The 27,989-nt window shown below is 33.2% G+C and overlaps 1 protein-coding gene across 1 annotated transcript; it reads left to right on the top strand.

The window, feature by feature from the left end:
- Window positions 1–2,526: 2,526 nt before the first annotated feature.
- Window positions 2,527–27,683, top strand: LOC144965307 (kinesin heavy chain-like). The gene is made up of 24 exons (XM_078900529.1): window positions 2,527–2,702; window positions 5,253–5,509; window positions 7,013–7,100; window positions 11,019–11,092; window positions 11,509–11,613; window positions 11,833–11,881; window positions 13,821–13,876; window positions 15,265–15,352; window positions 15,763–15,887; window positions 16,401–16,505; window positions 16,852–17,000; window positions 18,126–18,274; window positions 18,655–18,860; window positions 19,170–19,445; window positions 19,944–20,093; window positions 20,605–20,796; window positions 21,315–21,432; window positions 22,079–22,262; window positions 22,472–22,706; window positions 24,144–24,260; window positions 24,398–24,534; window positions 25,414–25,493; window positions 25,969–26,083; window positions 26,736–27,683. The coding sequence occupies exons 2-23, from the start codon at window positions 5,384–5,386 to the stop codon at window positions 26,079–26,081; spliced, it is 2,922 nt and encodes a 973-aa protein (XP_078756655.1). The 5' UTR covers window positions 2,527–2,702; window positions 5,253–5,383; the 3' UTR covers window positions 26,082–26,083; window positions 26,736–27,683.
- Window positions 27,684–27,989: the final 306 nt, after the last annotated feature.

The raw sequence follows: 27,989 nt of genomic DNA, 5'->3' as shown, positions 1-27,989 counted from the left end.
TCCATAGTCAAAAAAAGACAAATTAAAAACAAAGTTTACTTAGGCTTTCGCCAATAATTCATACAATACAATTAAGACAAATTAAATAATGCTACCAATCTCTCCTCATGCATTCGTTAGACTATAACAATAACGACCGTGTTATCTTTACTCCTTACCCAACCAACCCCTAGCTTCCCGATTCTTCATCGCGAACTATTATGTATGTATTAGCTTCAGGACGGGCAAGTACGGAATCTGCCCACCCTTCCTTTAAACGTCTTTATTTCCTCTATAACTTAGAATTCAACTCTCTCCTTTCTCAGAAGAGTATTTCTCGTATACTAATTCAATTTTTGAGTAAACCAAAATGGTGGGGGTTGTATTTTATATATTTATTTAGTCGTGACTTCTGAATAAAAGTGTTTTATTGAGAGGGAATGCAATAGAAAATACATTGTTTTGCAAAAATATTTAGTCTGGCAATAAAAATACAGCGGTAATTACTTTAAGAATTTTTTTTAAAAAAGGAACAAATTAATTTGTTTAAAAAAAAACAAAACAAATAAACAAAACAAACAAACAAATAAGACAACAATTTAAATAAATGAATTTTGAGAAGCACTAAAGAAAACGAGAAAAAAAAAAGAAATAATTTAAATGGATAAACAAATATATTAAAACAACACAAGTTAATACTAACTTGATATAATATTAGTAAATTGATACATTTAATTCAATACTGGAACCTTCCCAATGGTATTACATCAATGGTACCAGCACAAGTAAGGCAATAAATAAAAAAAAGTTCGTTTGCCAAAATCTCTATTTAGTGCTCACTGGTTTATAAGGTGGGCTCATTTGAATTAGCCCGACCTAGAACTAGAGAGGCCAGACAGCAAAATCACCGTCAGGCGACGTGACGATGAGATGACGATGTGGGCGGAGTGGAGTGGTTGGGAAAGGGGGGGGGGGGGTGATAAAAAAGAACAGGAGCGTATCCTGGTTTATGCATTACGGGGTGCATGGTGATTCGCAATCTATCAAAAATACATACAAATTGATTTCAGTACGAAGTATCAAGTTTAAGTACTAACTTTTAAAATTATCTAATTTAAATTAGATTATTTCGGACCTGGTAATACAGCTTATAACTTGAAAAAAACAGGCTGGTATTTGCCCACCCTGCCCAATATTACCAGCCGTCCCTGCGACCGTGTTATCTTTACTCCTCACCCAACCAACCCCGAGCTGCCCGCTTTTTCATCGCGAACTATCTTATGTATGTATTAGCTTCAGGACGGGCAAGTACGGAATCTGCCCACCCTTCCGTATTTCCTCTATAACTTAGAATTCAACTCTCTCCTTTCTCAGAAGAGTATTTCTCGTATACTAATTCAATTGTTGAGAAAACCAAAATGGTGGTTGTATTTTATATATTTATTTAGTCGTGACTTTTGAATAAAAGTGTTTTGTTTTATTAGAATATAATATAAAATTACATTGTTTTGCAAAATTATTTTGTCTGGCAATAAAAATACAGCGGTAATTACTTTAAGAATTTTAAAAAAAAAAGAACTAACAAATTAATTTGTTAAAAAACAAAACAAAAAAAACCCCCCAAAACAACAACAACAACAACAACAAAAAACAAATAAGAAAACAATTTAAATAAATGAGTTTTGAGAAGCACTAAAGAAAACGAGAAAAAAAGAAAAGTTTAAATGGATAAACAAATATATAAAAACAACACAAATTAATACTAAATTGATATAAAATTAGTAAATTAATAAATTTAATTCAATACTGGAACATTCCCAAAGTCATTACATCAATGGTACCAGCACAAGTAAGGCAATAAATAAGAAAAAGTTCGTTTGCCAAAATCTCTATTTAGTTTTCACTGGTTAATAAGGTGGGCTCATTTGAATTAGCCCGACCTAGTACTAGAGAGGCCAGACAGCAAAAATCGGAGTTAGTTCACCGTCAGGCGACGTAACGATGAGATGACGATGTGGGCGGAGTGGGGGTGATAAAAAAGAACAGGAGCGTATCCTGGTTTATGCATTACGGGATGCATGGTGATTCGCAATCTATTAAAAATACACACAAATTGATTTCAGTACGAAGTATAAAGTTTAAGTAGTAACTTTTGAAATTATCTAATTTAAATTTGCTTATTTTAGACCTGGTAATACAGCATATAACTTGAAAAAACAGGCTGGTATTTGCCCACCCTGCCCATTATTACCAGCCGTCCCTGACGGGAACCCTCGCTCAGAAACCTATTACTATTTCCAACATTTAAAAGGAAAGGGCGATCATAATATAATGCGAATAAGTGCATTTAGAATAATATATCTAATGTAAAACTTTTTTTTCTGGTGGGGGGGGAGGTGCTTAAAAGCTACTGAATTACTAAGTATTCATTGAGTTTTTAAAATCGAGCGGCTCTTTAATTCGAATTTTATTGCATTTATATCTACATGTATTTACATTGATTTTTTTGCAAAAACTGGAAATCTTGTATGCTGAACAGCTGATAAAGGGTTTTAAAAACTCTGAAATCGAAGAGTTCCATCGAAAGAATGCTGGGACATTCTCTGGATCAATGTTATTATAGTGACGTCACATACCCATGATTCAGAACCTTGATGGCCGACTGTCTGCTATCGTTACTGGGGATAATGAGAACTTCATCACTTTGAAGTACCGATTTGCATGTAATGTGTGAAGTATTTATATAAGTTAATTTTTTAAATATCGTACATATCCAAACATAGGACGTGAGATTAGTATGTTTCTTGATTTTGCTGCTTATATCAGCCGCCGTTCGTTGTCAATAATTTCCTGTATTGAAATTGATGAATATCGAGATAGACGTCTGTCTATTCAATATTCTTCGGTATTCAACTTCCTCCACTTCGACTTTTTTCCCCCTCAGAACCAGAGACTAGAGTTGTCAGTCATGCACTTTATATAAGACTTAAATGTGTGAATTGTAGATATATACTATCTGGATTTGTATGGGGGTTTTCATAGAGCCAGATCATTGCTGAGACTGACTGAGAGTGAGAGGTGTTTTACTTTACGGGGCATGAGTCAGTGTCCTCGCTAAGAATAGAACGAGATTGGTGTTACCATTCATATTATGATTGTGTGCGTTTTTATGATTGAAATTGTGATTTCCCTAAGTCGGCATTGTTACAGTTGCGAGGTACATATCGTCTTACTTTTACATACATAAGACTTAGACTTAGACGTCTAGACTAGATTAGAGTTGTTAAAGTTAGAGATCTAAATATTATTAGAAGTTGTTAAAAAGTATGTAAGCTAAATCAACAGCTTTAAAATATAAAGATGTGGCCATTTTTTTCTAGTGAAGAGGATATTGTATTGAATTGTAATGAGCAGTAAATAAATAAATAACAGCTCTACTGGCCTACCTCAGATTCTTTTAACAGGCTGTCGTTATTCTCAAACATTTTTGCCAAGAAAGAAAACTTATTATTGGCAAACACCTGTTGGGCAATAATAAAAAACCTGGCTTTTTCGTTATTGGCAGACACATTTTTATCTAGTTGGCAGAAAGATTTTATGCAAAGTGCCAAACTAGGCGTGAAAAATACGAAATATTCTGAAAAAATGCCAGTGATTATTTGTGTCTCAAATCAGTTAATATTAATATCAAGTGATATTTAACACAAAATGAAAGTAAATACTGCTCAAATGACAAAACCAGCTTTAAAAAGAAAACAAATGGATCAAGGAAATGTAAGTTTTTGGCACTTTGAATACTTTGAACTGAAACTGGAACTGTCAATTCACTTTCTTGTTTTCAACCAGCAGGAAACTTGTTAATCATCAAATCAGTTCATAGTCAACCAAACATTAAAATTTTCATTACCTACCTACCTGTTAACTTTATTGATCTTTTATTTCTATAATTTGTTCATTCTGACCACAATTTTGGGGATATTGATGATGGCCAGGAATTTGTTTATTTCGCGGACGAATCCTAAGACCTAGGTATTATTCGGCTCAAAACCAATCACACCTGTTATTTTCCTGTCTTCTTCATACAAAACAATACAATTTATTATCACACTTCCACAAAACTAGATCCAACAACATATTATTCGAATCAGAGATGAAAATAACTATCAAAACAAGGAAGCAAAGATGGTGGAAAATTATCTAGCTCATATATGAATTTTAAGATACACCGATATTGGTGTGAATATGCAGCTCAGTGGGTTAGACCACCTTTCATTTTGTTCCTTTTAGCTGCACGGGTTTGAATCCAATTGCTCCCTTTATTTAATTTTTTTTTTGTTAGCAAGTCTATTCTTTTCTCAGTTTTTGTTTGGCCTTCCGTTTCAAGCCTGGACCTATGGTGGCAACCACAGATAAAAATATAAATGAACTTTGTAGAATAATTTCACAAATATTAGGGCTACTAAATATTCCATTTGTTTGTTGGTAGAGGGCGACTTTGTGGATATTTTTAACTGGTCAAGAGGTTATGATTGAAAGCTACAGTTCTCTTACTCTTCAGTTGAAAACAAGGAGTTCAGAACTTGTTATATTAGCAGCCATGAGGATAATACTTCTGATGCTGGAACATAATTTGAACATTATCAAATTTGTTCTTATTCATTAAGGTTAAAATTTTATGGTTTACAGGTAAATTTATTGTCATTTTGTCATTCTTTTATCTTCCACATTAAAAAAAAAGTGCTCTTGTCGTCTCTGGGTAATTTTAAGTTTTTACTCCTCATACTCAAAAGATTTTTTCTAATTTTGCAAATATGTTCTAGGCGGGTGGTTGGATGGGAGCATCACCCTTGAATCATATACCTATGATGTTCGCACGGGTGTACGATCCGATAGTGATGTCGTTTCTTCTTCTCTTTACTAGCCTATCCTGCTTCTTTGGTTTGTGATTGTATTTTTGACAGGGGATATTTTTTTCCTGTAAATCTTCTGCCTGTTTGTTCTTGGTTATTTATAATTTAGCTTATGATATCTTTAGGTTATGATTTTGATTTACATTTGTACTATTTTTGTTGGATTGCTTGTTTTTTTGTTTCAGCGGTCTCTCATATAACCTCAATTGTGTTGGAAGAGACCTAAAGCAACAAACAAACAAACAAAACAAAATATGTTCTAGTATTGATTATTGGATCATGTAGAGGCATTTTCATTTATGATGATTTTAATCTTTCCTTTAAATGAAAATATAATAGTGTTTCAACATTTTTTTTCTTCAGTTTAAAGAAAAGTTTTGAAAAAGAAATGCCATCCAAAGTATGCTTGTTGTGACATTCACTGACATCTTGTGATTCTGAACAATTTCATTACTTAAAGACTTATTAAGACTGAAAAACAATTATTTTCCAAAATGGGAGATGGCAATGAGTGCAACATCAAGGTTATATGTCGTGTTCGACCCCTGAATGAGAATGAAGAAAGAAGCGGAAGTAAATTTGTTTTGAAATTTCCTTCAGAAGAATCTATCAGCATCGGGGTAAGTGAGCATTTTTAACCCATGTTTTGTGTTTTTGTTTTGCAGTAGGCCATAAGATTCGTGGAGTATTAACTTTTATCCCAGTTTCTGTAGTGTTAAATGGGTAGCAATTAAGCATACCACCCCTTGAAAAAAGAGCTAGCCTGTCACAAAAATGTTCACTTTACCTGGCGGATCAAACTGCTAGTACTGCTGGGTGGACAGAGGGTTAGAGAATGAAAACCTTGACTCTACATTGATTTACTACCAGTTGAGATGATTGGGGTCCCCGTTTTCTCCTTTACACCATAAAGCAAAATGGAACTAAATGTAAAATGAGACAGACAAAGCCACATAAGATGAGATTTTGGCAGGATATTTGAATTTTGATCTAAGATTGTGGTTTATGGCACCAACAGTCTCATTGTTGGACTCTACTATTCTTTGATTCATTATAGATTTATAATAAGATTGGTTTAGTGTTAAATTCTCATTGCCAGTCTGTACTCTGCATTATGTAGAAAAAGAAATAGCCTTGACATTCCATCCCTTCCCCCCTTCTCTCTTTCTTTCCACATAGCTTTAAATATATGGGCAGTTCTTTACCTAAAATAAATTTGTTTTATTTAACCTGTTCTCAGTCTTCCCTTTAGATCATAAAATTTAGTTCTGGAGAATTTTATTTGCATTTGTTGATGGAAATTTAAGGGGCTTTGGAGATGTACTCAATAAACATGAAGAAGTCTTTATTCCTCTCCTCATCAGTAATAATAGTTGTTTACTTGGACTTTGTCAATATTATCTTTTTGCTTACCAAGGATGCCTCTTCCTAAAATTATACTTTTAATCATTTGAATACTGTCTGTAAAAAATATCTTTGTAAAGTCCAAGGATACAGGAATTAAATGGCACAATGTATTAAATTAGTATGAGGCATATTTTTACTTTGAAGCGTGACATTTTGAAGTTACTAGAAAGGTAGATGTATTGGATATTTGATGATGGTCTCTAAGCTTAGTACAGCTAAGCTTAGTTTGTGTGGATGTGGTCTTGTGGTATGTCAGTCACTTTCGGATCAGTTGGCGCATAGTTGGGTCCTTGAAAAGGCTCTTTACTCACATTCTCTCACCGTACTAAGGCCTAAAACGAGTACCTGACCATTAACAGCTTTCCCTCTGTTGGAAAAAATATTGTTATATCGCCTAACATGCGTTATGTCTCATTCTACATGTTGCGTGTTGCTGTTGGTCAGGGACCCTAAAGCACTTTGAGCATGCTTAGTAGATATTGCGCTGTATTTTAACAGCCTTAGTGTGGATGTGTTTGCAATTAATGCTCGGGAAATGACAGCTAGGAAAGAAAGAGGAAGAACTAAAGTGTATAAAAATTAAATACTTAACTCACTTAAACATATTTTTTTATGACCCAAAGATATTTTTTACAGGGTGATATATTATTATCATGTATATTTTATTTGATTGAATCTTTTTTTCTTTCTTTTTTTTTTTTTTTTGTTTGTTTCAGGGAAAATTGTTTGTCTATGATAGAATATTAAAACCAACAGTAACTCAGGAATATGTATACAATACTACTGCCAAACCGATTGTTGCAGGTACAGTAACTTTAGATGTCATAATGATGTTTATTTTAAAACTTTTTATAATATTTTGCCCTATTTGTATAGACAGAGAACACGACAATGTGAATCAGATTGCACTATATGTGTGAAATTGAATACTTAATTTACTTTTACACTACTGCACATGTTTAAGCACACGAAGATTCATACAATCTCTCTCTCTCTCTCTCTCTCTCTCTCTCTCTCTCTCTCTCTCTCTCTCTCTCTCTCTCTCTCTCTCTCTCTCTCTCTTTTTTTCTCTCTCATTTCTCTCTCTCTCTCTCTCTCTCTCTTTCTCTCTCTTTCTTTCTCTCTCTCTCTCTTTCTCTCTCTTTCTTTCTCTCTCTCTCTCTCTCTCTCTCTCTCTCTCTCTCTCCTCCCATAGTGGGCGGAGAGGTACATGCTGTGTCTTCTATCCCCCTCTACCCGTTTTCCAATTGTTTCCTGTTGTTGTCTTGGAATGATATGACTTAGTTTTGTCCTGACCCTGGTCGGAGTTCCTTGGCTTGGAGGGAAACAGTCGAATGTATAGTTTGAGTTTTGGGAGATGATGTTTTTTTTCCTTGTAAATCATCTCTCTATTATGCATTGCATTATGTTTAGTTTACATATTATATTATTTGATTTGTAAACATTTGAGTGTATTCCTCTTGGTTGGGACCTGTGCTTGTGTCTGGATGAGACTTTTAGGTGATCTGAAACTAAGTACTTTGATAGTGTGCTTTCGGAATCTACATCTGTTTCCTATTTGAGCCAATTCCCCTTTGTCTCACCTTTTCTTTTGTGCTTTAATTGTAATTCTAGAACTTTTTACTATCCCATTTTCTTCCTTTTTACTGGTGCTGATATGACCTTAATGTGTTGCAAGCGCTGTAAAACCCTTAAAAACAAACAAACAAAACAAACAATCTCTCTCTCTCTCTCTCTCTCTCTCTCTCTCTCTCTCTCTCTCTCTCTCTCTCTCTCTCTCTCTCTTTCTTTCTCTCTCTCTTTCTTTCTCTCTCTCTTTATTTCTTTCTCTCTCTCTCTCTCTCTCTCTCTCTCTCTCTCTCTCTCTCTCTCTCTCTCTCTCTCTCTCTCTCACACACACACACACACACTTACACATAAATACAGACTACTGACATTCAATATATCTTTTTTAATGGCTTTAGGGGTGTTTCTCGATAGGAGACTAATTAAGACTTGGCAAGGTTGTTGCTGTAACACACATTCTATATAATGGCTTTACAACTTACTTCCATGTGTTTTTGTCAAGCTTGTCAGTCAATAAAAGTGAACCGGAAAACAAATTGGATATTTTAAGGATTTCCAGCACACTAATTTATATTTCGTAGGGAGGCTGTTAATCTCATTCAACCTTCCTCAGCTGAGAAAAGCTAACTTTTGAAATGGTTTATTAATAGATCTTTCGGTCAATATTTCATTTGTTTAAAGCTCTTATTTTTCATTATTTACAGCTAAGCTTTTTTCATACATTAAAAGTTTTCAAATTCATTTGCCTCTTCAGATATTTATCTTTTTCGTTTTCCCAATTTACAATTGTAATGTACTTAAGATACACATAATTTATGATGAATTGTTGTTAGCCAAAAAAGCATATTTATTTGCCTTTTTTTTACCTTTGTAAGATTTTATGCCTTTTCTCTCTGGTTTTTTTTTTCTTTCATGAGAATCATCTTTGAACATTTTAATGTAAACCGAACTTTTTATTATTTCTAATAAGTTGACACAGGTAATTTTCAAAAAAGGATCCTCAATTTTGCAAACAATTTCCCAACTTTTAGAAACAAAACAGCAACAAAATTTGCAAAATAAATTTGCAAAATAAATGCTATTGATTTTTGTAAAAACAGACAATGATGAACTCACGAAAGGCAAAGGTGTAATGGTGGAGAGAGAAGAAATGAAGAAATTATCATATTACAGAAAGCTAACAATATTTTTTTAAATAGGTATTTTCAAATTTCAGGAATATTTTATGGATAACACCTCAAATTTCAGGAACAATACATTCTCACTGATGTCCATATCCCATGGTCCTGCGTTCACACCCCACTGGTGTCCACCTACCATAGTTCAGAGTTCACTCTCCTATGGTCCATATTCTGTGGTTCTGTGTTCAATTCACCCACTGGTGTCCACCTCTCATATTTCCAGGTTCTCTCCCCAATGGTGTCCACTTCTCATCACTGCTGGTTCACTCTCCACTAGAGTCCATATCCCATAGTTCCATGGTCACTCTTCAGTGGTGTCCACCTCTCATAGCCCAGGGTTCACTTCCCATTGGTGTTCACTTCCCATAGTTCCGGGTTTACTCCCCATTGGTTTCCACCTTCCATAGTCCCACATTCACTCCCCCACTGGAGTCCATATAGTTTAGTTCCACGATCACTCCCCAGTAGTGTCTCATAGCCTTGAGTTCATTACGCACTGATGTCCATATCCTGTGGTTCTGCATTCAATCCCTAGTAGTGCCCACCTCCCGTAATCCCAGGTTCACTCCCCACCAGAGTCCATAAATATCCTGTGGTTCCATGATTACTCCCTGGTGGTGTCCACCTCTCATAGTCCCAGGTTTACTCCCCACTGATGTATATATCCCATAATAATAATAATAATCATAATAATAATATGATGATGATTATTGTTATAATTATAGCAACAATAATGATGATGATAATAACGATAATTATAATGATAATTAAAATAATAATTATACAGTCCACTCCAATTGCAACACCTTGGGAGCAGCAAAAAGGTTGCGATTAACCGAAGTTGAGTTTCCTGTTCACTGTCGCAACATCTTACACATTTATGGTAAACTCAAACCAGTTGTTCTAAACATAGTTCTTAGACTGAAACAAAAATCATATGGCAGCCGTAGCCCTGAATAAATTTTGACATGCAAAAGCAGCTTCGATGCAAGACGACATCTTATTCAGATTGGATTAACTTTTACCCTTTTGTTCTCAACATTTGTAAGAGTCAAAGAGATTAGTCGTGATGAAAGACAATAAGTTGTCACCAAACCCATTGGTCACAATGAGCAATAGTCAACCCCAAAACAAAGGATATCATTCAGTCTCTCCTCACAACTGTTATTGTCTACCTGTGGTCTAGACTAAGCCCAGCCCCCTCGTCTCCTATCTAATGGTCACAAACCCATACTGCAATGCCCCACTCTCTTTTGGGTCTAATAGAGTGACGACACACTACTGTAGAGGTTTTTTTTTTATTGCTTTCTTCATTTGCCACTTTTTGAGGCGGAAAATGTGTTGCAATTAACCAAAGTTTGTCACAATTAACCAGTGACTTTTATATAGAATTAATTCCGTTTCTTGAGAAATGTTGCAATTAACTGAAAGTTGCGATAAACTGAGTTGCGATTATCCGGAGTGGCCTGTAATAATAATGATTATTATAATAATGTTAATAATAATAATACATAATGATGGTAATGATAATGAGATGAAGATGAGGGTGACGATGAGGAGAAGAAGAAGGGGGATGAGGTGGTTGTGGTGGAAACAAGTGTTGGTTATATCATATTTGAGATGCTCAGATTCGTTGACAACTTTCAAATCTCGCTTAAAGTTTTATCTTTTTACGTCATAAGTTGCGATACTGTTTTCATGTTTTGTTGTTGGTAAATTGAATTCAGATCAATTTCCATTAACACTTGTCGTACCGTAATATTTTTTGTTTTATATCACTTTTAGAGCCTGTGACAACGTGGTGAAGCGCTATTTCAATGCTGTTTATTTTTTATTATTATTATTGTCATTATTATTATTATTATTATTATTATTATTATTATTATTATTATTATTATTATTATTACTATTATTATTTTATTTTGAATATTGTTTTATTTATTCTCCCCTCCTCCTTATTTTCCTTCCACAACAGATGTCCTCAGTGGATACAATGGAACAATTTTTGCATATGGTCAGACAGCCAGTGGAAAGACCCATACGATGGAGGTAAGAGCCATTAAAGATTCATAACTAATGCAATTTTGTTGTTGTTCATTTTTGTAGACAGTGTTTACTGCAGGTTTTCTTCTAATGCTTCTCCATCAAAAAAAAAAATTGTTGGCCAATGTAGCCAAAATTAGAGAAAAAGTTACGATTTTCATGGTTGGCTTTAGATATTTGTTGAATTTATAAAACTTCCAGTAGACTTTACATTTTTATCAATTTTCACCTCGTCATATTGATAAATTATTTTATATTTTTTTAATTGCATTGATTCCAAGATCGGCAATTAAATCTTAAAATATTTTAGTTGCTTTAGTGATTGTATAATATTTTTTTGACCATTGCAGATTTGATAAGTCGTTTTACATCTGATCCCAATACTACTTTTTTTTTTATTTTCCATTACTTGCTTTTTTCAGGGAGTTTTTGGAAATGACAACCTTCAAGGAATCATCCCCAGGATTGTCCAGGATATATTCAATTATATTTATGGAATGGATGAGAATCTCGAATTTCACATCAAAGTTTGTTCTGCTCATACTTTTATTTTCTCTTTCACTACTCTAAGTTGTTTTGCAGTATTTTGCTCTTAATCTTCATGCTGTTTTTGAAGAAAAGTTTATTACATATAAATTATTTAAGCATATTAGCAAGAAATATTATGCTTTATTGATATGATTTAATCTTATGAGATTAGGAAAACTTTAGCATACATGTATCTTTTTTTTTTTTACATCTCACAGGTTTCATACTTTGAGATCTACATGGACAAGATCAGGGATTTATTAGATGGTAATTATTTTGAAACAATAACTAATTCACTCAATGTGAGAGATAATGTATCTTTTTCACACATTTAAAAAAGATCCCTATTTATTAATGTCGATTGTTATGTTGTTGTTGTTATGCTGAACTCAATTATTCTTTCTGAACTCAAAAGTTGCATTTTTATTTGGCTATGCTACATAGATTATTTAATTTGTGCTAGATAATGTTGTTAGACAGCAAGTTTTGAATTTCATATCAGCAGCAAGGTGGTTGACTTCTTTAGCAAATAATGCAAGGTTCCTTTATTGCTTTCATTAGACCTGTCAAAGACAATAAACAAAAAATCGGTAATCGGTCCATTTACTTATGGCAGATATCTGTATTGTTGTTGGGGATGATGGTTGTATTCGTTGCTTTTTTTTTTTCTCTCCATTTTTGTTCTGTCTATGGTGGACACTGAAGCAGGCAGGTTTTATTGACAAAATGATCTTTTGAGCTTGTGTAAGATGGACGAATAGGAGTGCAGTAAGGCCAACGGTGGACGGATGATTAAGCATTGATTGGTCAAGTTCCATTATCTGATTCAGACAAACGTTGTCTTTGACTTGTCAACATGAATATTGTCATTCCTGTATAAATATTGCAACTGGCCAGTCAGTTTGTTTGAGAGTGGCGCAATTTTACTGATGAGCAAAGTAAACATGAGTGTGTATGGCTGAATTGCATTTGTGTCATATTGAACATTTAACAACTTTATAATGCAATTTTGATCCTTCCCAAAATATAGATGATATCTCGACTGAATGTAATGAAAAAATAGAAACCAAAATATTTAATTCTCCAAGAACGTGAAAATCAAAATATGGAGAATTACCTTCAGAAAATGAGGCAGAGACATCAAAACCAGTTCCAACTGTCACTGGTTTCAACATCGCCGCACAGTGACAAACATGACTTTTCTCTTTTTGGCCATAAAACAACATAGCCATTTTGTATATTATTGAACAAAAATTGAAGACTTTTTTGTCACAAATGTAAATATTTCTACAGAAATGAGAAAAATGTACTTTGCTAATATTTTATATTACAACAAAACATATCTTTGCTTCGTAACCTTGACTAAAATGTGCTAAACTGTTTTGCATACACACAAAAAAAAAAGGAAAAAGAAAAAAAAGACCCCCATGCCCCAACCCCCCACCCTCCACTTAAAAGAAAAAGAGTCAATAAACTGATATCAGTTCAAAGCTTGCTACCAACTGCGTGGTTATATTGTTGTGAGTTGATAGAATCCAAGCATGGGATTTCTTTCACACTGAATTTTATTCAACTTTTTATGGTGAACCCTTGTTTGAGATTAACACTTTTGTCAGAAACGCTCATTAAATTTTTTTTAATCTGAATTTTATCTGATTTCAAGAGAAGAAAATTTGTATCAACAGAGAATATAAGATTTCCACCCTTTTTCAACAAATTGGTACTTTTTAAAATGATCTAGAATTGATACATAGTTCAATTTGTCTTGTATTCCCTTCTTATTAAAATAATGATATTTTCACCAACTTTTCTGTAAATTTTGTTCCAAAAATAATCTGAATCTTGGTGTAAAAGTTCAGATATTTCTTTCTTTTAAAAAAAAAAATGTACCTATTAAAGTTGTGCGGGTGTGTGGAATCGGAAGGTCCTGGGTTTCGTGCCTCGCTTAGAATATAGTTGAGTCCTTGGAAAAGGCTCTTTACTCACATTGTTTCACCATACTCAGGTGTGAAATGAGTAGCTGATCGTTAACAAAGTTGTCATTGTCCGAAAAGAATTGTAATATTGCCTAACAGGCGTCATGTTACGTCCTACATCTTAAGTTTTGTTGTTGGTCCGGGACCCCTTGTAAAGCGCTTTGAGCATGCTTAGAGGATATTGCGCTATCCTGTTGTGCTTTCATTATCTAATGCATTTTTTTTTTCAGTTACAAAGACAAACTTGTCCGTTCATGAAGATAAAAATAGAGTTCCATATGTGAAGGTAACTATTTTAATAGAGTCTAAATTGTTTTACAGATCATTTTATGATTAATATAATTTTGATATCCTTTTCGAATGTGTGTCTGTGTGTGTGTATATGTGTAAGTTTATTGTCAAGCATTGGAGAGAATTCTTTTTTAGAGTTCATGATGTCAAATACCCCACTGTATATCATTGAACAGCAATTTTCATTTGATTCCTGGTCAATAGCTCTACTGTGTTCAATTTAAAATGGAGAGTGCAACTTTTCTGTATTCTTTTGCAAAATTTGACAATGAAAATATTATAAGATGTAAAACGTCATTTCAACACTGCAAAAAATGCCAATGCACACCTTTAAAAGTAGCTAACTTATCCTAAGCTTGTTACAATAAAGGGAATTTTATTTTATTTTATTTATTTTAATGTGTATGTGTCCTTTCAAATATCTTAACATTCTTTGTTTTGCTGTCAGTTATCTTAGATTATTATTATTTTAGTTTTTGTTATTATTATTATTATTATTATTATTATTATTATTATTATTATTATTATTATTATTATTATTATTATTATTATTATTATTATTATTATTATTATCAGTCCACTCTGGATAATCGCAACTTTGGGTTCATCACAACATTTCCCAAGAAACGGAATTAATTCTATATAAAAGTCATTGGTTAATAGCAACAAGATTCGGTTAATCAACAAATTTTCAACAAAAAATGGCAAATTCATGAAATCAAACATACATATCGCATGATTAAATTTTATCATTGGTAAAATCATGACAGATTGAAGAGTCGAGAGTGGGCGGGGTTTAATGCTACAGTTGTGTGTTGCCATCCTATTAGAGACAAAAGAGGGCAGGGCTTTCATGGTCATCTGTGACCATCAGATAGAAGGCGAAGGGGCTGGACATAGTATGGAAAGCAGGTAGCCAATGACAGTTGTAAAGAGAGACTGAGCAGTATCCTTTGTTTTGGGATTGGCAACTATGCATTGTGACCAAAAGGTTTGGTGAGAGTTTTTTGTCTCTCATCACGGCTAATCTCTTTGACTCTTACAAATGTTGAGAACAAAAGAGTGAAAGTTAATCCAATCTGAATAATCTGATGTGTGCTTACATCAAAGCTGCTTTAGCCTGCCAAAATTTATAGAGGGCTGCCATATGGTTCTTGTTTCAATCAAATAGCTCAGCCTATGGTGGACAATAACACTGTTTACAACAACTGGTTTGAGTTTACCATATATATGTAAAATGTTGCATTAGTGGACAGGAAACTTTGGTTAGTTGCAACATTTTTTCTGATCCCAAGGTGCTGCGATTATCCATAGTGGACTGTATATGATTGTGTTTACTATATTTCTTTTCACAACAGTAAATTTTGTACTATTTAATTTCAGGGTTGTACAGAAAGATTTGTCTCTAGTCCAGAAGAAGTGATGGAAGTTATTGAGGAGGGAAAATCCAACAGACATGTAGCTGTGACCAGTAAGGGCTTAACTATTAAAATAAAATAAAACCTTCTAATTAATCAAATCTTTTTTCTCCTAATTCTTTCCTAATGACAATTTATTTGCTGTTCATATTAAGGCTAGGGCTGGATCATAGATGTTGCTGAGTTGGTATGGTTGAAATTATTGTAGAAATTATATTGACAGAAAAAAATATTGCAATTGTAAGCATTAGAATTAACATACATGTTATGTCACTTCTTATCAAATAACTCAATAAAAACATTAATTTGGTCAAGGTCACACAGAACAGAACTGTGAATGGGATGTAAACTGGTGCGTTTGGGTCATGAGGTGAAGACCATACCACTGTGCAATGTTTTTATGTGTGGAATGTTAGCATTCATATTGAAATATGGTTTATATTTATAATTTTTTTTTCTCTAGACATGAATGAACATAGTTCCAGAAGTCACAGTGTTTTTCTCATCCATGTCAAGCAAGAGAATGTAGATAGTGAGAAGAAACTCCATGGCAAACTTTATCTTGTCGATTTGGCTGGTAGTGAAAAGGTAATGTCATCTTGTTACACATCACAGTCAATTATAGGGTTTAGACTTTTGGTATTCAACTGAAAACAAAAAGAAAAAAGTTGTATAATTCAATTTCACGAAAAAAGGTGAAATGAAAAAATAATGGAAAGGTAGAATATCTCGTTGAAGTTATATAATTTATGTTTAAAGTTTGTTTTTAGTTTTGTAAATGTTAGAAAATACTATATATTTTCTCTCTGAAAAATAGCAAAACCAAAGAAACAAACCAAACTTTGTGAAAGATAAAAAGTTAATCCGTATTTAGTTGATAAAAGACATATTTTACATTGTTTGAGCCCATTTACATTTATATGGTTAAAGTTTGTCACGTACATGTTTTACATGTTGTACATGTATATATATATATATATATATATATATATATATATATATATATATATATATATATATATATATATATATAATTTTTTATTTAAAAAAAAAATTTCGATAGGTGTTTTTTAAATTCAACATTTTGTTTTTTCATTTCAGGTCAGCAAAACTGGTGCTGAGGGATCTGTACTTGACGAAGCCAAAAATATCAACAAGTCACTATCAGCCCTTGGTAATGTCATTGCTGCTCTGGCTGATGGAATTGTGAGTACACAGTTATTGTTCTTTCATCCTTTGGGTAACATTATTCCCAAGTAAAAATCTGATTTATGACAATCAAATGCATGTTTATAACTAATCTTCTGGATCTATTATTATATGTGACTGAAACAATGCTTGTCAATTTAAGAGGTAGCATAGAATAAGTGACGATCCCCTTCCCCTAAGCCTATCTCTACCCTGATTGATTGGGAAATTAATGGCCTAGCTATCATTTCAAATTCTTTTTGTAACACTGAAAAAAGAAAAAGAAATTTCAAAGTCTACATATTCTTTAATACAATATATAAGGGGGTTGTCCTAAAGGCTTGATTATTTTTCTCCCCATTAGAAATCTCACGTCCCATACAGAGACAGTAAACTGACAAGAATCTTGCAGGAGAGTTTGGGAGGTAATGCCCGTACCACCATGGTTATCTGCTGTTCACCTGCCTCTTTCAATGAGACTGAAACTAAATCCACTCTTATGTTTGGACAGAGGTTAGAGATGTTTATGTATATGGCTATTTAGTTACATTTTTCTTTTCTTTTTTTTTTTTTTACTACTGAAGCAACTTGGATAACATTGTAAATATCTTCTTCCTCCTCTTTTATGGATACAGTTTTCTTACTGCAAGCTAATAACTTTCCTCTTTTCACTCTGTATCATTCATCCCCTCCATAATATCGATACAGGGTGACCATCTTCTAAACCCTCTTCTCTCCCATCAACTTGCCACCAGCCCTTGAAGATTCGACTATTCTAGGGCATCATATCTCGTCAGATCCAAAATATTTGTCCTCTGTGTCGTATAAAACTTGGGCAGTCTTTGACCATTGGATCAATTTAATTTTGTTGACTCTTTTAAAATAAATCAATATTCATCATTCACATTTTTGGTGGAAAAGACCATGCAGAAGAAGCTATAACTATCGTTTTTTTATATATTCATATTAAACCAGAGGTATTTTTGAATTAGCATTAAGAAAATTTTTGTTATGAAATAGATATTTGACGAAGAAAGTTAGATTATTGTTGTATACAGAACAGTAGTATCTATGACACGTTTTTGAAAAAAAAAAGTATTTATGGATTCTCAAAAAAAAATCCATAAAAAAAACCCAACAAATAATCCTTCCCACGTATGTGCCTCTGAATAGTCATACAATATGAATTTGATATCACAGTATTACACGTTACATGAAATAAGATGATATATATTGATTGATATCCCATCTCTGGCATTAGACTGATATCTAAATTCTTTTGAATTCAAAGGTGAATTTTTCCATCAGATGTCAGGTTTTCCTATTTAGAACCAATTGTCTCCTATACGCTCATAATTATTATTGAGGATTGAGAAAGATTTCATGGTGGAGTAGTTCTCATATTGTCTCATTCAAATCAACTTGTTAGGCTTCCTCAAAGGATTATTCATTAACACTTATCAAGTGAAATTTGATTTCACAATTTTGTCTTGAGATTTTATAAATGAGAGTTCATAGATATAAAGCTAAATGGTTTATGATGACTCTAAAAGTTTTTGTTGTTGTTTTTTAAAAACACCATTTAAATGAAATCAAGGTTTGAAATGTTTTATCATGATTTCTGTTTTTTATTTTCAGAGCCAAGACTATCAAGAATGTGGTTTCAGTGAATGAGGAATTGACAGCAGAGGAATGGAAGAGACGATATGAGAGAGAAAAGGAAAAGAATGGTAAAATGAAGCTTATTATCCTCAAACTGGAGGCTGAGCTTCAAACTTGGAGAAGTGGTATGTACCAAGAAATATAAGAAATGTTTACAAGTTTAACATTTAAAAAAATAAAAAAATTTAAGATCCAAATAGAATTTTAAATCCAAATAGACACTTGCGCAGGTGAGTTGCTTGCAGACCATGCGTCATTGCTTTCTTATTTGTGTAACATGATGAGAAATAACTGTCGAGGTACTCATGGATTTTATAATTTTTCATATATTCAAGTCCATCAGCTAGTCATAGCTAAAATCTTGAAGGATGAATATAGTGATTGGTAAAAAGATAAGTAACATATTCATCCATATGTTCATATATTCTGTAATCTTTGAAAAAGGTCCTTCATCGCCATCATCACTTTAAGATGCTAAATTAATTATGATTGCATCTCTTAACAGGTAAGACGGTGCCAGCTGAGGAGCAGGTGGATGTGAAAACTGCTGCCATTGAATCAGATCCCAGTAACCAGACGGCAATCGACCAAGCTGCCATGCAGTCCAGCTTTGTTGGGTTGGTCAGCGGAGGAGTCAGTGCCATTCCAGAGGCTGAGAAGGCCCAGCTGGAGGCAGAGAAGATGAAGCTGTATCAACAGCTGGATGATAAGGTTGGTTTACATTATTTTGTGTAATGCAAGCAGCTTTCATTTCAATTATTTCGTTCTGATTCCAACTACATCAGAATTTTGTGCTTCATACTTGTAAATTCGAAAATTCAAATAATCTTAAGGTTATTAGTTCATTATTCTTTGTTCTGATTTACTTTTGACTTCTAAAGAAAACAGACTTCAGCTTTGCTTTTATCTTGTAAACCTTAAAATTATTATTTTCATTTGAATATGTATGTCATGTGTGGATTTTGAAAATAACAGATGCAATATAATTTGTTTATGAGATGTCTTTCTTGAATGTTCCAGGATGATGAGATTAATAACCAAGGCCAGTTGATTGAGAAGTTGAAGGAGCAAATAATGGAACAAGAGGAGGTTATTACTGGTGCCAGACGTGACTATGACAACTCACAATCTGAGCTGACCAGCATGCAAGCTGACAACGAGTCTGCCAAAGAAGAAGTGAAGGAAGTGCTTCAAGCACTGGAAGAACTGGCCATGAATTACGACCAGAAATCCCAAGAAGTTGAGAACAAGAACCGTGATATTGAAGCCCTTAATGAAGAAATTCTCCAGAAGACTGTAAGTGTCTACCGTTCTGTTTTGGTTTTGTTCTTTTTTGTTAGTATGATTTACACAAGTATATACACTCTACAAGGGGTCTGAATACAATCTTTCATTATAAACTTAGAATTTATTTTTATTTTGTACTATGTAGACATCAAATAGATTTTATCAGTTCTTCCATTTATGGAATTGCCACGTGGATACAAAAACTAAAAAAAGACAATGTCATAAAATTGTTATTTCATGAGAAAATGGTTATCCAAAGAAAGGCCTAGAGTATATTTATCTTTTGTGTAATCTTGAGTTTTTTGTCCCATTATATTTTTTACAGTATGTCTTATTTTTCATTAAAGTAAACAAATTGTATATAGTATGTATTAGACCTGTTTTATCATTAAATAACATTCCTTTTCGCCAATTTCATGTAACAAAACCTATTAACTTGGATTCTCTGAATTCCAAAATTCTACAGAATTACATCATCTAGACTATTTTGTCTATCTTTAATTTCAGTCCAAGATCAACAGTATCAATGCTGAAGTAGAAGGTTTACGAGATGGATCAACTCACCAGAAGAAGCGTGTTGTGGAGATGATGAGTAGTCTGCTAAAGGACCTTGGAGACATTGGTGAAATAGTTGGTGGCAATGCTGTTGAGAACAAGGTAGGTTATCAAAAACAATATGTCTATGGCCAATAGCCATTCGTAATATGATTTCCAGGCTATTGAAAGCTCTGTAATCCAAAAAGGGGACCAAAGTAACATTTTCTATAAATAGAGCTTGAGATTCTGTCTTCAACGAAAGACTAAGTTTTCAGAAAGTATACAGTCTATTTACATCACGTCTAAATGAGTGATGAAGCATTAAATTGTTGGGGTCTTTTTTTCTGGTTAAATTGAGATTTGTTGTACAAATTTGTTTGATTTCACATTCATTTGGACTCAAGAAAGTCTATTAAGACATTGTTTTATGCAGAAGTTTATTTTGTCATCTGAAGAGGATACATGTAATTTTATGTTTTCTTTCTTTCTTTTACATTTTTATTTGCAATTCTGGGTTATTTACTTGAAACTAAGATAGTAGCAATTATTATTATTATTGTTATTATTATTATTATTATTATTATTATTATTATTATTATTATTATTATTATTATTATTATTATTACAACAGCCTAACAGCAGTGCAGGAGAGAAACTTGAAGAAGAATTTACAATTGCCCGCCTTTACATCAGCAAGATGAAGTCTGAGGTGAAAACTCTAGCAAGTCGGGCCTCCACATTGGAGACCAATCAGACAGAAAGTGTCAAGAAGTTACAGGATGCCAACAGTGAACTTTCCAGTTGTCAGCTGAAGATTCAACAAGTATGTCATAAACAAGAATTTTTGTTATATTTTCAATGAACTATTTTGTTATATTAAATCTAGTAATTAGTAATATCTTAATCTATAGTTTTGATAAAATTTTGTGTTATTAATTTCCTCACGAATGATGATGATGATGATAAAATTGATATTATTATTATTATTATTATTATTATTATTATTATTATTATTATTATTATTATTATTATTATTATTATTATTATTATTATTAATTTTTTTTAAAATTTTAAATTTTATTTTTTTAATTTCTTAAACTATTACTTTTATTGTCTTTATTAATTAATTTTTTTAGAGTTATATTTTCTGTCCTCGCGCTCCTCAAGGAACATGAAGAATTAAAGAAGCTGATATACAGAGAAGTGATAAGACATGGAGCGAGATCAAAAAGTTAGGTCAGGATAGAGAAGGATAGAAATTGTCTGTGGCCTATACCTTGACCCAGAGTGAAAAAAGGCAATGATGATGATATTTTCTGTCTTTAATTCGTCTTTTTTCAGTATGAAGCAAAAATGAACACATTGAGTGAAACTATCAAAGATGTGGAACAAAAGCGCAGACGTTTGGAAGAAAATGTAGACTCCCTGAATGAGGAAGTTGCCAGATACAGAGCTAATGGTAAAATATAGATAGTATTTTGTCACTTTGATTTATCTGTTCATACACTTTAAGAGTATTCAACTATTGAATTTATTACATCCTACTGACAGTAATCAAATGCAATTCAGTAACTTTGCTGTGGTTATTCAGCAACTTTTCATTGAAAGATCAAAGAAAAAAAGAATGAAAAATTATGTTGCAACTTCCAGCGGTTGGAATTTCCATAAGATACACGGGCCAGTAGTTGCTTACTATTCTATCCACTATTTTATTTGTCCTCTCCATTGGCTTTGTGTCCTTGGTCTAGAATAAGACAATTTGATTTCACCGGTCCTGTCTTTTATTGAGAGGGAAACAGTCAGATGGATATATCTCTTAGAAGATATTTTTTACCTTGTAAATTTTCTCTTTATATTTATTTAGTAAAGAGAGGTTTTTGCGCTTGGTGTCAACAAACTCCAGGGTCGGGTCCTTATAACATTTCAATTAAAATTAATTACAGAAGTATTCATCAATTCTGAAAGGATTTGTTTATGGAAAAAAATGCCCTCTTTCAAAATATCTTAGTGAAAATATTCTGATGAAGAAATGAGCTTTATTCAGGGATCGTTTGTTTGAAGCAAACCTTTATGCTTTATTATTTGTATTTTTTATTTTTTTACAGAAACCGTGCATGCTGCAGTTACTCAGAAGGCACAGGAAGCCTCTGATAAACTCCAGTCTGAGATAGAGATGAAGGAAGCTCTAGAGGGACAAATGCAGAGTCACAGAGAGCAACACCAAAAGCAGCTGTCTTCTCTTCGAGAAGAGATTTCTGACAAACAGACAGTCATTGACCAACTTAAAGAGTATGTTTGAGTTCTTTACATATGGCATAATGTAATATATGTGTGACAATACTGAACTTGTCTTCAAGGATATTTTGACATTTAGTGAAGATAAAAAAGGCATTAATGAAGTACAAGATTTAAGTACGTTTTCAGATTTTAAATTAGCTTTTGATAGATGTTATTTCTTATGCTTTAAAAACACACCTTTCAATATTTTTATTCTGCAGGACCAACCAGAAGCTGACTTTAGCACTGGACAAGATGCAGGGCGACTATGACAAGTTGAAGCAGGAGGAGGCAGAGAAGACTGGAAAGTTGTCTGAGTTGACTCTTCAGTTAGAGAGAAGGGAACAGGCCAAAGAAGACCTTAAGGGTCTTGAAGAAACAGTGGCTAAAGAATTGCAGACTCTCCACAACCTCAGGAGGCTTTTTGTCCAGGACCTGCAAAACCGGGTCAAGAAGGTGAACAATGTTAGGCTGGCGAGTTAAATTGATCTTTACCACATTGAAGACAGTGCTATTATACCCTAACATCTATCGTTCTCAATATCCCTTAACATCAGTTTTAACTTATATGAAGAGGTTTTTTAAAAGGATTTCAAAAGATTATTTTATTATCTTATTCAGAAATACATAAATGTAAATACAAAGACAGTGATAGAGCAGTGGGTGGAATTCCTATGGCATTAGAACATTGGACCTCCCTAACTGATGGAGTCTTCATAAGCCCACAGTCTTGCTGTCTTTTCTTTTCCTCTTAATTATTATTTGTCTTAATTTGTATCTTAGATATTCGTGAATTTAATCTTAATCTTTTGATTAATCTAATGTCTTTCTTTGTATGGATGCTGAAATAACCTAATAGTGTTGCAACCGCTGAAAAGCCACTAAAAACAAAAATAATGATAGAATATAATAAAGTTTGTTGTCTTCATATTGTCTTTTGGGGACATTTTATTTATTTATTATTTTCTTTCTTTCTTCTTTAAAAAAAAAAAAAAGAATTATTCTGACGAATTTATCGAAGTGCTAATTTATAATTTCAATTTGTCATTTCTTTTATTTCATGAATTAATGCTTCCTCAACATAGCAATCACGCTATATAACTGCCATTGAAAGAAAGAAATTTTATAAGCGTATATATATTTGTAGTTTTACTTGTTGCCTTTTACAGTATCTCAATGCAGTTCATGAGCCCTAATTAGATTGGTCCCTTTATTTCATTTGAGCACATAATGTCCTCATTCTCCTTTTACTTTTAATCTTCAAGAAATGAAAAGGCATCATTAATTTTTCCATACTGTGAATGGGGCAATTCTAAGATAGTTCTGCTTGGGGTTCCTGATCTCCCATAGTAGGCAGGGGGTACATGCTGTGTCTACTATCCCCCTATATCTGTTTTCCAACTTGCTTTCTGTCTTTTGTCATGGAATGAGATTACTCGGTTTTGTCCTGGCCCTGGCTGAGAGGGAAACAGTCAAATGTATAGTTAGTTTTGGGAGATGATATTTTTTTCCTTGTAAATCATCTCTCTGTTATGCTCTGTATTATTGTTCCTTTTACATATTATATATGACTTGTAAACAATTGAGTGTGTTCCTCTTCGTGGGGACCTGTGCTTGTGTCTGGATGAGAGATTTAATGATCTCAAACTGAGTACACTGATAATGTGCTCTTGGAATCTTCATCTGTAGCGATTCCCCTTTGTCTTACTTATTCTTGGATGCTTTACCTGTAATTCTAGAACTTTTTACTATTCCATTTTCTTCCTTTTTACTGGCGCTGATATGACCCGCTGATATGACCTAAATGTGTTGCAAGCGCCATAAAACCCTTAAAAACAAAAAACAAACATAAGATAGCTCTTATTACAATTTTTTCTTCTTTATCATTTGCAGTCTGCTCAAAAGAAAGAGGACGAAGAGGATGAGGAAGCAGGTGGCAATGTAGCTCAGAAACAGAAAATCTCATTCTTGGAAAACAATCTGGAACAGTTGACCAAAGTTCACAAACAGGTGTGTTTATAATAGGAGGCTATGAATTTATTTTGATGTTGGTACTTAAGTCAGAGAAAAATATAAAGATAGATTAAGTCTAATAATGTAAATCAAATGTTGAAATTATATTCTGATTTTCCTTTCTTTCATCATAGTTGGTGCGTGACAATGCTGATCTCAGGTGTGAACTCCCCAAGCTAGAAAAGAGACTTAGGGCCACCATGGACAGAGTGAAGTCCCTTGAAACTGCCCTGAAAGAGGCCAAAGAGGGAGCAATGCGAGATAGAAAGAGGTAAGGAGTATCATAGATAAGATTTTTCAGTCTTTTAGAATGATGCAAGCAAAATTTACTAGGAGTTTAAAATATATGTAAAAATGATCAAGCTTGCTGGCGTAAACAAGCAGTGATGCAATTTTCTTAAGCTTTTTAACACACAGCCTCTCCAGGGTTTACAGTCATCAAAGAAAGGAAATATATTTGAAACTGGGGCATCTAAAACATATATATACAACATATCTACTGCATTTAATGTCTATCTTAATCTAGGCACACATCTCTCGATATTATCAAATTGCCTTTCTCTTTCTCTCACTGACACATCTTCTTCTCAAATATAGTCTTACGACATATTGTATATTGTGTACATCTCGTCTTCTCTTTCATGCTGCAATTTTCTTCAGGGCCATTTATGAAAAGATTACTAAATGAGCACTCCCTGGCATCTCTTTTTTTAATTTTATGGGTGTATTTTGGTTTTGCCTAAATCATTCACAATTTGTGGATATTATTTGAAGCCTTTACATTTAACCAGAACCAAGGGTGAAGATTAAAATAAGTAACTAGATTCATGAAGATTGAGAATGAAATGCAAGCTTCTACGCATGATGACAATTTTTTTTTCACTGTGGCATTTTAAAAGGAACGTGACATGTAGTGCATCTAATGTTGCTTGGTTAACTCATCTCATCAGATAATGTAAAACTGCCAGTTAATTGTAATTGAGGTGCCCTTTGGAAAATGGAAAATGATTTTGACGCCTGAAAATATCTGGTTTTATAGAAAAAAATTTGAACTCTACCCGGAATTTCAAATGATTTAAGTTTACTTGTCAAGGTATGATTGCATTTTAAAGAGATAATAAACAATTGTTTCATTTTTTCTACTACCTAGATATCAGATGGAGGTAGACCGAATCAAGGAAGCTGTCAGGCAGAGGAATCTAGCCAGAAGGGGACATGCTCCTCAGATTGGTAAGCGTCTACATTTCCTCTACCGTTTTCATTCATATTATCTTATAACAACAACAAGCATAAAGTTGATAAATTCAATATACAACCTGTTGTAGAAGTAGTAGTCGTACTGGTAGTCTTAGTAATAGTAATCATAGTAGTTTCAGCAGTGGTTGTGGTTGTTATTATTATTATTATTATTATTGTTATTATTATTATTAGTAGTAGTAGTAGTAGTAGTAGTAGTTGTAGTAGTAGTAGTAATCGCAACAGCAACAGTCGTAGTAGTCATAGTAGTAATAGTAGTAGTAGTAATAGAAGTTGTGAAAGAGAGAGAGAGAGAGAGAGAGAGAGAGAGAGAGAGAGAGAGTCAATGTTTGGTTGCTAACTTACAATATATTACAATAGAAATGATTTCATCTTAGTTCATGAACTTGCATGCCCTTCTTACAAAACAATAATAATATATCCTTTTTCTCTGTCTTGTGTTATATAGCCAAGCCAATCCGTCCAGGCCAGCATGCTACATCCGGTCAAGGATCTGGAATCCGAGGTGGAGGAGGTTTGGTATCAGCCAATGGACCAGCAGCTGTCAAAGATTATGCATAAAGGTATGCATTGAACGTTTCTCACATTTATATCTATATAAAAAGTCTGCTTTTGCAATATTTGTCTCAAACATACTCCAATACTAAGTTATTTGGAAAATCTAAGAAAAAAATCATTTTCATCAGTTTCTATCGATTGAGTAATGAAAAATAAATTAAAAGCTGACAATCTATAGTCAATAGAATAGCAGTAATAGTTTGTCAAAGGTTAAAAAAGGTGTGGATAATGTTAACATAGATACTTCATCATTCTCCTATTTTTGTTAATTCCATCCTTTGCTACTTCATATCCTTTTGAGGCATCATTCCTGTTAAGCACACCTTATCTCCATTTCATCATCCTTAGGTCCATTTTAGTGATCTGTTATCAATGATAAACCTCGATTGTATATTGTGTTGTACTCATTTTGGGATTAGATTGCAGTGGGAATGGAGGTGAAGAGTAGATCTAGTGTTCTATGCAATTCAGTTTACCATTTACCTCGGTTTTTTCAAGTGTATCATGGGCTACATATGGGTTTTACTGTATTTAATTTTACTCAGTTAGGTCCCTGTTGATATTTGCATTAGAGAATTTAAAAAGTAGAGCATTAAACAAACAAGAACTTAATTGGGATTATGTTCTAACTTAGTGATACTTTTTTTTCTATTTCAGATGAAAGATGAGCTTGAAGCAGCAATTCTTCTTTAACAGAGTTGGCTGAAATCAATTTCCTCATCATTGCATTCCGCTTTTAGTTTTCATAATGTAATATTTTGTACGTTGTCATGGGCTTTAGTTTTTCGGTAATGGATTGGTAGAGTATCAAAAGAATTCTTCTTTTGTGTCAAAAAAATATTGTTGTTTTTGATGATATGAGTTTGCGTGTGTCTGCTTTTTATATAATATCATTTTTATGCAGTAATGCTCGATTGGGAAAGATAAGATAAATAAAAGATAAAGAAGTTAGAAAATTTATGGACGATGAACAACAATAAAGATACAAGGGATCACAGGATTTTTTTTTACAAAATACTCGTATTCTGCATTCTTTGGCTTCTTATAATTTCAATGTCACCCCTATATATTAATAAACCCCTTGGCTCCTTTTAAGTTGGATTGACTGCAAGGCTATGTTATTATGGATAATATTTATTTCGTTACAACCTTTGTTTCTCTGATTATTTCATGTCCTTCAAATATTTTCTGAAATTTCGGAAGCAATCTTTGTAAATGTTTTGTCAAGGTAAAATTGATATTTGAGAATGAGACAATTAGCTGGTATCTTTACTTTCAAATCCTATTTCAGCAAAACTCATTGATCTATTTTATTGGCCATGACTATCTGTGGCCAAAATATTTTGTTCACTTTCCTTGTTTTCTTTCCTAGTCAACCTGGTGGTCTGTCAATTCGGACCCAAATTATCACACCAGAGTCTGATCTGATCAGAGAAATTTAGGTAGCTGTAGGATTTGATATTATGTTCATTGTTGATGTTGTTAAATTTTACTCTTTGACTTATTAGACCTGTAAATTCTCAGTCAATTAGCTGAAATCAGTCAATTTGTCAAATTCAAATATTTAAAAAAGGAAAGAAAGAAAGAAAGAAATAAAAAAAGAAAGAATTCACAAATCGTAGTCGAATGACCGTAAAATAATTAGGAGTTTAGGAGTGTTCCACAGCGCTACGCATAGCTCATGGGGACCGTTTATATTAACGATGTATATATTGCCAAGACAAAGCGACGCTTTTTATAAAAGGCGTGTCTGAACACTTCCCTGGGTATTTTCACACATCCTTCGTTAAATTATTTTTTCACTTTCCAATCCGTCGTGATCCCAACTGTAGCCAATTTTAACTGAGCCACCGAGCGATAAATTTCACTGTTTCGTCTAAGCCAAAATTGACCACAATTACCTGGGACTCT

Source organism: Berghia stephanieae, chromosome 2 (assembly GCF_034508935.2).
Source record: "Berghia stephanieae isolate SIO BIC M18660-M18661 chromosome 2, UCSD_Bste_1.3, whole genome shotgun sequence".
Classification (NCBI taxonomy): Eukaryota; Metazoa; Mollusca; class Gastropoda; order Nudibranchia; family Aeolidiidae; genus Berghia; species Berghia stephanieae.
The sequence above is the reverse complement of the archived record's forward strand: the minus strand, read 5'-3'. Positions and strand labels throughout refer to the sequence as shown.

What these genes read in the sequence shown, in the direction of transcription:
- LOC144965307 (XM_078900529.1), top strand. Translation starts at nt 5,384, where the DNA reads ATGGGAGATGGCAATGAGTGCAACATCAAGGTTATATGTCGTGTTCGA. An exon ending in GATCAGGGATTTATTAGATG is followed by an intron (nt 11,882 to 13,820) that starts GTAATTATTTTG and finishes TTTTTTTTTCAG; the next exon opens with TTACAAAGACAAACTTGTCC. An exon ending in GCAATGCTGTTGAGAACAAG is followed by an intron (nt 20,094 to 20,604) that starts GTAGGTTATCAA and finishes TTATTACAACAG; the next exon opens with CCTAACAGCAGTGCAGGAGA.